This window comes from Anopheles coluzzii, chromosome X (genome assembly GCF_943734685.1).
Source record: "Anopheles coluzzii chromosome X, AcolN3, whole genome shotgun sequence".
Classification (NCBI taxonomy): Eukaryota; Metazoa; Arthropoda; class Insecta; order Diptera; family Culicidae; genus Anopheles; species Anopheles coluzzii.
The window spans coordinates 14,937,167-14,947,876 of NC_064669.1; the positions used below are offsets into that span (position 1 = coordinate 14,937,167).

The 10,710-nt window shown below is 39.6% G+C and overlaps 1 protein-coding gene across 2 annotated transcripts in view; it reads right to left on the minus strand.

Annotated features, from left to right (window-relative positions):
* The window catches only part of LOC120959545 (uncharacterized), a 35,912-nt gene extending 26,115 nt beyond the window's left edge, over positions 1-9,797 (minus strand). The window contains exons 1-2 of one of the 2 annotated variants that reach the window (XR_005752218.2): positions 9,148-9,797; positions 8,490-8,520 (exon numbers count right to left, since the gene is read on the minus strand). Coding sequence is in view for 1 of the 2 variants with exons in the window: in XM_049608721.1 (XP_049464678.1) it covers positions 8,490-8,610 (121 nt within the window). In the remaining variant the exon portion in view is untranslated. Of the gene's footprint in view, positions 1-8,489 lie in introns of both variants that reach the window. The other variant, XM_049608721.1, reaches the window with a different exon arrangement.
* Positions 9,798-10,710: the final 913 nt, after the last annotated feature.

Here is a 10,710-nt window from a genome sequence, read left to right on the forward strand (position 1 = left end):
GATCACGCAAACGGATATGAACAATTGTAAGAATATCTTTGCGTAAACATTTTGTATAAATAATTTGGGACACAGACAAGTGCGACTATACTCTAATAATAGTTGGCTTGAAGAAACAAAAAGCTGTAATGAAATTGTAGCAGTTTCAATCGCTCTAGATTCCTATAAACTGCCTGTCAATGTGAAAAATGTAACCGGTGAGTCGATGCAAGTTACGTCAGGAAAATTGAACATCGTTTCAAAATTGATTCTACAAGTTTTTAGAATATCATCAACAACAAACGAAGCTTTGGAAAGGTAGCATCAACATTATGCCTAAACTTGTCAAATGTTTGGAGGGTCGGAGAACGTTTCGCTGAAGCTGATATTCAAGCTGCAACTGGTGGCCTGCATGAAATTGTTGATGTTCGGGTGCCAGACTTCACTGCAGTCGATCTTTGATTTGCTATCAAGGACTAACAAATCCTTTACAAAAAATATCCCTAATAATTTTTACGGCATACAACGCCTACCACTACTATACGGACAGTCGTTTTCAATACTTTCCGCGATTGCGGAATACTATTTCACATCTTCGTATGTTTCCAATAAATATAAAAATAGTTTAAAAATATGAATAATAATTCTAGAAAGGTATTATAGAAAAATATATTTAAACAAAAAATCGTATTTTAACAAAAAAAAGTTTTTATAACTTATTTTAATGTTTTATAAGTTTTAAAAGAGTAATTAGCAAAACATTTTTTTTTGTTTTATTCAGGAGTAACGGTCCAAAAAGGCCGTATTGCTTAAGAAAAAAAAACATAATTTTTAAAAATATCAAAAAATTAAAAAAAGTTTGTAATGATTGTTTTGCAAACCAAAGTATGTAAAAAGATTTTCAAAAATAATTTAGAAATTGCTATGAGAACCTTATCATTTACAAACATTTTTTTATCATTTAAACATTTACAAACAACAATCAGATATTTATTTTTTTGATATTTTTTTAAAATTATATGTTGGTAATTATTCTCATAAATCTTATAACACCTTAAAATATTATAACTTATATCTAAAAATTGTTAAAACATATTCTTCTTAAATACATCTCTTGAATATGTTATTTATATTTTTTGAACGATTTTTAAATGCGTTAATTAGCACAAAAAAACGTGTGTTTCAAAATGTCTTTATAGTTATGGTACGACCATAAATTAGTTTTTTTCATAATAGGTCGTGTAAAAACGTTTTTAAAAAATTGAAAAAAATATACAAAGATGTGAAATAGTATTCTGCACAACTCATAGATTCACTGTTTTTATCTATCTCTTACGGATTTTCCGCCAATCGCGAAAAACGACTGTCCGTATCGCTGTGGTACGCGCTTTAGAAAGAGAGGGTATCGCAAGAAGCGATATTGCGCTTGCACTTTGTTGGTAATCCTTAACTGATGAATCTTGGGAATCAGTTTTAATACTAGGACTTACCAATTTTTAATCCCGCTTGGATGATATATTTACAGATAAACTCCTATATTACCAATCACATTGCACATTGATTGATATCATTAACCAAGGATCTTGTTTCTGAAATTCTATAATGTTGTATTGAAAAAGGGGTGTTCTCGTAACTTGGGAGGTTCTCGAAGGGCCGCGGGCCGTAGTTTGAACATCTGTTCACTAGGTGGTTGCAAAATCCTGTTCTCTTTTTCTTCTTCTTCTTCTTCTTCTTATTTTTTATTCTATTTCTATGTGAGAAAGGATGAATAATGTTATGTTTTATCATATACTTTCTCTGTATGAAGCTTCCATATTAACTATCCATAGTAGTTTGCTTTTGATTCGTCCAACAGTGAGACGCCGTTTATCCGGCTGTCCGTTCATCCGTGCTGTTGAGAACTGACAGTTCAATACAAAGATGACATTGTGTGCTGAGGAGGATATTTAAAACCCCGTTGTCAGAGCACATTTTCCGACAAGAAACGTTAAAATTCATGGCAAATTTCAAATATTCTCATTGAAAAAATATTGAAGTTAATAAAAACTGACTCGATTTTACCAACACGTATACAAATATAAATTTAAAAAAAACTTCAATAATTTATGATAAAATATATACTTTGACCCATTATCCGTGTTATTCGAGTATTCGAGCGAGGTCGATTCCCTCAAAACAACGTGTGTACGAGGCACCCTATGGGAAAAAATTGCACACAAAACTGCATGCAATTTTGCCAACATGAAATATTTCAGATTTTCCAAGTGCCGTGAAGCGTTAAGCCAAAATTCGATGACAGGTCCGTACAAAACCAATCAGTTATACGGACGTCACACGAGGCGTAAACTCAAAAAGTTTACGCTTGATTTGTATGGGAGAGCGTAAACTTCCTGTCAAAAGATTACAGGGTTGTATGGCTGAAATTCAGTTTACGCCAAAGTTTACGCTTCGTGTGACGTCCGTATTACACGGCACATATTTTAACGTCATGTGTGGGCGCGTAAAAATTTGGCATTTCATCGAATGTCATCGCACCACACAGTATGACAGTTGGATACATACATTTAGGCGTGCAATGATTCTGCCATGATGATTTTGGATATGTTTTCACTCTTCACGGCGTTAAATTGTCATTATGTAGTATGTCTGGTTGCACGGTGACATCTAATTCTGTTATATTGTATTGGGCAGTTTTACGATTCTGTCCAGCTTTTTTACAAGGAGTTCGATATCAAAAGAGCCATATTATACAAAAATGTTCGTGGAGTTTCACATGAAGCCCTAAACTGTTAAACCAAGTTCAATGAAATATATGAGCTGTTAGGCTGGAAATAGACGATCCGAGATCGTCGCGGTACCGCGAAAATCGCGTATGACTTGAGCTGTCAATTCTGTTATAAAATCTGACAGATAGGCGAGATAATCGCGGTTCGTGCATGGAACCAACTGAGGTCTGGTGATGATTGAATGTGCCAAGAAGATATATTTTTTATCAATTTGCGAATCAAATTATTTATTTCACATAGTTTATGCAAAATAAAATACAACACACGTTTCTCTACACGTTTTTTTTCAAATTCATCAGAAAAAGTAAGAACAATCGGTTCGCGCTACCGCGAAAATCTCAGAAATACCGAAGTTGGGTATCTCTGCGAAACAGCAGGCGCAATCGAAGGCGCGGAAGATTTGACAGCCCAACTGTTCTACAACTGTTATAAACAAGGCGCGAATTTCGCGGTACCGCGACGATCTCGGTTCGTCTATTTCCAGCCTTAAGATCTAAACTGAGCCGAAAGGCTTACCCGGCGCTCTAGCAGCAATCGAACAAGACATCGAACATGACAAATGTATGGGATTTGACATGTTCGATTTGTTGTTTATCAAATCGAACATGTCAAATCCCATACATTTTTCATGTTCGATGTCGTGTTCGATTGCTGCTAGAGCGCTGCCTTAGATTATTTTAACCTAAACAATATGTAAACAAACGCCGATTCAACACAGGCTCAATCGTTTTAGCTCATGAATTATTGATTTTTTTCGGCTGAAGCAAGAAATGTTAGGCCGCAAATACACGACGCGCGTTTCCGCGGGCGCGTTCAAACGCGTATAACAGTTCCGCAGAGATATCCAGCTGAGCATCTCTGCGTTTCCGCGGTAGCGCGTTCGAATGACATTTCATTTCTATGGCTGGATTGTTATACGCGTTTCCGCGGGCGCGGAAACGCGCGTCGTGTATTTGCGGCCTTACAAACTTTTTGATTCTGTAAACCTTGCAGATGAGAAAATGTAAACCTTGAGCGTGATACGTGTAAATGCTACCTAACCACACCTCATGTCGCGTGTATATAGACCTGGTCGATGACAGCTGTCACCGGCGGACGAGACGAAATAAAGAAGAGCAACTCGAAGGAAGCAAAAAATCCAAGTGTGCTAAATTTATTGGATTTTATAATTCGATGTTTTAAAATTTATTAAAAGTACTATAATGCATTTCAATCAGAAAAAGGAGATAAAACGATCTTCAAATGATAGTTTTACATGGTATGTTTTTGAACTATGCCCATTTTGGCTATGCCCCACGTGAAATATAAACATTTACGGGCGGTCCCCGAGATACACGGTTAATGGGGATCGCAAAAGGGCGCAAAATGCCGCGTATCTCGAGTCTCCGCATCGGTCGAATCTTGTGATTTTTTTTTCCAAAATATCACTAATTTTCGTATAATTTTGCAAGTAGGGGGTGGTTTTAGACTTCTTCTTCTTTTGGCACAAAAACCGCTGCCCGTCAAGGCCTGCCTGTACCCACTAGTGAAGTGGGCTGGCTTTCAGGGACTTTTTGTTACCGTAGCAGGATAGTAACTCCTACGTCTATTCGGGGCTTGAACCCATGACGGGCATGTTGTTAAGTCGTTCGAGTTTACGACTGTACCATCAGACCGGCCCTGGGTTTTAGACACATTATTGTTTATCTGATATGATTCTGACTGAATAAAACAGTTTAAAACCTTTTGAAATAGTTTTATTGAACATTCTATTCAAAGGGAACTTATTTGGCATTTGACAATTGAAGTGTCAAATCAGAACAATTTGCTCCAAGAAATGTCAACTTTAGAAAACCGCGTATCTTCGAATCCACGTATGCGAGGTACTGTGTATCTCGGGGACTACCTGTATATCGGGGAATAAGAATTCGTTTTATTTTTGAAAATAAAATAGTCCACTCATCTTTAACAGTCGGATTAGCAGAAAATGTATTACGTATATTTAGTCCAAAAAAGATAATCTACGTCAAACGGATGATGATCGGTGATGCCATGTATTCGAACCATAATTTGTCGGACGCATGTAAAGTCGCATGCGATTTTATCGGACGGCCTGTCAACATTTTATACGGGATTTAACAGACAACGTCGGACATGGGCTTTTTATCGAAACATCATCGAATGTCATCAAAATTGGCTTCACGCTTCACGGCGCGACACCATTTGGCGGAATGTCTGGTTGCACGGTCACACCAACTCATTCTCACTTTTTTTGTTTTATTCAAAATGGTGGTTGACACTGTTCAAACTCACTCCAACTCTCTCTCTCACTTTTTAATCTCACGAAGGTATGTCGGTCACATGAACCGAGCTGTCCGATATGCTTTCGCACTCTGTCGCATTGCACTTGCGCTACTGTCGAAACGAGACGCAATGTCCAATGTGTTTTTTTTTTTCAAATACACAGCCGGTTTCAAATACACTTTCAAATGAAAAATGTAGTTGTTGATTGCTGTTTAAAAAGTTTTAAGATATATTTTAATTAATTTTTTTTTCAATTTAATCAATTAAACCTTGCGAGCAAATTCGGTGCAATGACTGAGGCATGCTTAGATAATCGAATGAAACGAAGCTCCTCCCTCCTGTATGAGTTCGGGCCAAGCTGTGAACAATTACGGTTGTTGTCGTGCCGAACTGGAATAATTGCAGTAAACTTGCTACACTATCATTTACATTGCTTCGCTTCATCACTGTTCGTTGCAAACTTTACTTCTCACATTTCCAATCCACAGCGCACAAACCGTAATTGAAACGATCCATTTTGTAACAACCGTCAACACACACACACACCCATACGCGCCCTAGCTTCGCCCTGATACGCATGACATCACGCTCATCGCTAGATGGGAGGGTCTGGCAGTAGTGCGCAGAAGTGTTTCGGAAATAGCCGAACAAAATAAGCAAAACAAAACAAAAAAAAAAAAAACATGCCCACAAACGTACGCCATGATGTCATAGAGATTCTATAGCCAAGTGGAGCGGAAGGGAATAAGAGCTCACACATCCGTTTTTCTAGGACAGAAGTGAATTAAAAAAAATATATATATAATGCAATCGAGCTAACCGGCGGACGATCGAGAAGCTAATAACAACAACAATGCGCAGCACAAACTGTACGAATGTTTCAAGTGACACCCGTTGTCGATTCGGCTTCAGGTCTATACCCCAAGCCTCCATACAAAAGCGTACAGCGAGTAACGACCGAAAGTCATAAAATTTTACACCCCGTCACTAAAGGCAGTGCACATCGCAGCTGCGGGCAGTGTGGGGGAGTTTTATCGCTAAGCGGACAAGGTGACCGCGGGGTGCCCTGTAGTCGAGAAATGTCGAGCACAGATTTCCTTACGACACTTGCAAGGGGCTTCAAGGCACTTGACACCCCACATTCCATCACTGAATTGAGCTGATGGATCCGGAAGAAATCAACCGGATCAACATACCCTTCGTGGATTCGAAAACCCCGAATGGACCGTGCCTCCATACGTAGGACTGGCTCTTCTGCTAAATATGGTAAGCAAAAAGTCACTGTAAGCCGAGCCCACTAGTGCTACAGGCAGGTCTTTGACCGACAACGATTGGTTGTGGGAAAGTAGCCAAAGAAATACGCTATTACTATAGACGCGTTACCTGTCCGAAAAAAAAAACAATAATGCCGGCACGAATTCCAGGTGAGAAACAATCAATAGCAAGCATTCCGGTTGGAGCAGCGTTCGGGGTAAGTTAGGTATCGCCCGTGTGTAGGTGGGCATACGATAGGCTTCACTGCGATCGAACCGTAAGTATTCATTGGCTGCGTACAGCCTCGAATCTCGAACCTAGCTGATTGCCGGCATTGTCTGTTAAATTAGTAACAATTTCAGAGTCCATTTTTTTCTTCGCTTTTCTGTCCATGTAAGTTCGGCTACGCCAGGCATGTCAAACTGGCGGCCCACGGGCCGCGTCAATTTTGAATGCGGCCCGCGAGAATATTTTGAGAATTGCTTAAGGCACTGCAAACCAAAAAATATTTTAATACTATTTGTCGAAGTGTATTAAATTTTCCAGAAAACAATGATAATTTTGTTGCTATATTTTTCGAAACTAACATTGAGGTACCCATAACATCTAACTATCTTATGCTACACGTACGTACAGAGCAACCGAGACCCTTAAGAAACATTAAATCGAATACAAACTAAGTCGTATTATGTTTCGATTTAACTCTAAAATTTTGCATAATTTTGTGCAGACTCTATTACATATTCTATATGGAAAAATATATTTGCGTCAACTACATAGAAACAAAATAGGAATGAAAATAACTAGATACACTCAATTGGAAACTTCGCAACAACTAGTGCTGAATTGTCGGAATCGCTTCCACGGCTCAAAACCATTTCCGATCTTAGCTACTCCGACTTCGAATCCGGCCAAATCAAACCAACAGTTCCGTTCGGTGCCGTCCGAAGCCTATAGAGCCGTTTAGAGCCATTCGGAACCGTTGGAGTCATCGGTTGTCCCACCGAATTTGACAATCTCCATGCCCCCGACTGCCGAGTAAAGGATTCATTCGGGTCCGAATTTTTTCTGACCTTAGAATTTTACATCATTGATGTTCGACTGGAACCACTTCTGTTTTTTGTCATAATAATGCCATCATAAATGTTAATAAAAGCGATTGAAGCCAGGTTGGAATTATTTGTACCCCACATTCTGCAAGACGAATTGATGTACTCTGCAACCTCCCCAAAAATCAAAACCAAAATTATATGATTACGCTTAAGCCTAAAGGATTAGCGAAAAATAATGTTTAAACACGTGTTATTACAATTTTTCTCTTGATCTGTCAAAGTGCAAGCAAATATTTTTGTTATTCATCCAGCGATGGATAGCTCGGATTGCTTGAAAAAGATTCACTACAGGCTGCTAGACTTCCCCTACTTCAGTGAAAAAGTGTGTTTGACAGATATTTTCTAGCAGAACTGCAGCAGAACGCGAGTAATGAAAAATGTCCTATTTTAATAATAACATTGAATGTACATTAAACATTTTTTCTCATATAAAAGAGAGCACATATAAAAATAACATCGCGAATTTGTACATAACAAACGATTCCAGATAAGAAGCGAGGGGTACAAAAAGACAATTTGTTTAACAATAAAAATCTAAAAAAGTATTTTACATCAATATTGGGGACTATTTTCCATTCTCAACTTTGCGACCCGCGAATCACTGAAATTTTGTACTTGTGGCCCTCTGATGAAATGAGTTTGACACAGCTGGTACACACCAACTTACGCCAACGCCTACAGATGGACGAATTCCTGGAGCGTTTGTAACATGACATGTCGTCCAATGTGTGCACTGTTTCTCTCGCGAGGTTGACACCAGGAAATTATTCCGTGGAAAAGAGCAAATTTTTCGTGGGCACAAATCCCAGCGTCGCCAAGTGTGTGAAAAAAACAAACAGGTAAAAAAACACACACACGCGCTCGCGCGCTTACAACACCGGCAAGGCAGTGTGCAAGGACATATGCGACAAATGATGCAAAACAGAGTACAAAAACACTGAGACCGCGTCTCACACGGTCGAGTCAGTTATTGAGTTAGAGGCGAAAGAAAACCGCGAGGTCCAAAAACTTCCACAATTTGAAAATTAATAACAACTTATTAACTAATCATTAACCAGCTTTAAACAAGGCTTACCTAGACGAGTGGGAACACGATGTAAGTTGTTCTGGAAGTAAAAAAAAAGAATGGGTGGTGGGGAGGAGAGGGGGGACGTCAGTAAAAACGCAATAAAAAAACTCCAGAACACAACGCGCATACGGTTGAGGAATCTTGTTTTGCACCACACTACATTTTGACCTTCCCCGCTCTGGAATTTGGCAAGAATTTCTTCGCCACATGCAACGCCACACACGTCTCTCTCTCTCTCTCACACACACACACACACACATGCATAAATACACGCTAGAGGAGCATAGAACAGATTCACAAGGATCAAAAAAACATCTTGCTTTCCTCGTCGAATCGCCGAAGTCGAATCGGGTGGAGTGAGAAAGCATGCAAGATTGCGTTGGCTGCAAATCGTCACCAACACTATCGCCGCACTATCATTGCGCTGCGCAGTGATTTTAGGCAATCGGTGCCAAAACTACACTTCACACTGCTCCTGCTGGCGTTTGCCGGGTTTTGTGGGTGAGCCTGCTGCCACATTTGATATGACTCATCCGCAATCATGCGTATCGAAAGCGTCAGCGCAGTTGCAGCATCATGCCGCCGCCGTAGGACATTGAGTCACGTTGGACCGCAAACCCGGGCGTTAAGGGGAGTCGCAAAACCCTGTATCCTCCTCCTTTACCTTAAACTAAAGCTCCTAAGCAGTTGTGTTTTACGGACACCGGGTGGGCACCAGAAAGAGCCGTTACATCAGCCCCGTGCTGAGATTTTCTCCAAATTTCACACACGTAGAATGAAACATACACACACACTACGATTCCACGCTTCCCACTTGAATTCACCAAATCCAGATCGTTCGCGCTCCGCTCGATAACTGCAACCGTACCGCGGCTTTGCTGCACAGAGTCAAGTGTGAGTGACGGCGAGTGACTCCCCACCGCTAAACGCGTGCGCTTATGACGGCTCCAAAATGAGCTGCCGTCCGGGAGCAGAAACGAGATGGAAAGCATACGGTGATATGGTGTGGTACCGCTTTTGCATCCACCGCAAGTCCGCTCACGCACACACGCGCGCATGTGCTTGCGTGTGGTTGTGTGCGAGAGATTGGGAGAGAGTAAGAGCGATTCGAGCCGCTTCGGGGCATTCACAGAACAGAACTCCACAGAACCTTTCCAGCCGTGCAGCCACTCGGGTGCGTTTGAGATGCTGTGCAAAAATCAGTTGAAAAAATATTTTCCAACCGCCAAGTGTTCCAGTTATTTGTGTGCTGTGCTGTACATCAAGAAATAGTGAAAAAAGCATTTCGTTCCATTCGCTGTATTCTGACCAAGTGGTTGTTGTTGTTGTTTTATTTTTTTACGAGGCTTTTTAGCATTCGCCTCTCCCCAAGTGGTTGTGGCAAAGTTGTGGTAAGATCTGTAAGCTTACGGCTTTATTTTTCACGCGGAATCGTCATCAAATATAACATTAAAAAAGGTGTGGTTGATTAGTGAAAAAAAGTTGCTTACGGTTAAAACTTATAAGTGCCGATTATAGTGTCGATTATCTGATTCAAACGGAAAAGTATCAAACAAAACCGCGCTACACGAACTGAAACGAAATCGGAATTATACAATCTTGTTAGAGACTTCTTTCGTTGACTCGAGACATTGCTACCAAATTGATCTGAAATGGATTTGTTTGTCAAAACAAACTGCAACGCGTAACGCAGGAAGTATCGTACCAATTTATAATTATTTCTACGTGTGGCATATTATTGTTCTTTAAATGTGTTTGGCAATGTCATGCAAAGTAGCGCTTGTGTTATGATTCTCTAATTTCTGTGTATTTTGTTATTCCCATCCTTTTTCCAATGAATAATTACAAAAAATCTCTTTTGAATGTAATTACATGCAATTCGTGTGGTTTAAATATATGTATTTAGTAGTTAAACCGTAAAACAAAACGAGTCGTGGTGATCATTTTCAGCAAAGTGCAGTGTTAACAGTAAACTTAAAGGTGTAAGTCTTCCAGTGAACGAACAAGTTTTTAGAGATTAAAATTCTAATCCTGTTGAATCCATCCATCCTTCCGGTTCGGTGTTTTAGAATATTTTCATACAATCTGTTACGAATTGTGCGGTAAATGTAATAATTAAATAAACACACTTTGGTTTTGAACATACACAAATTGTGAAAATATCTATTATATTTTAAAAAAATATATTTTTGCAAAAGAGGCCAATCAAAGGCAATTTGTGTGCTTT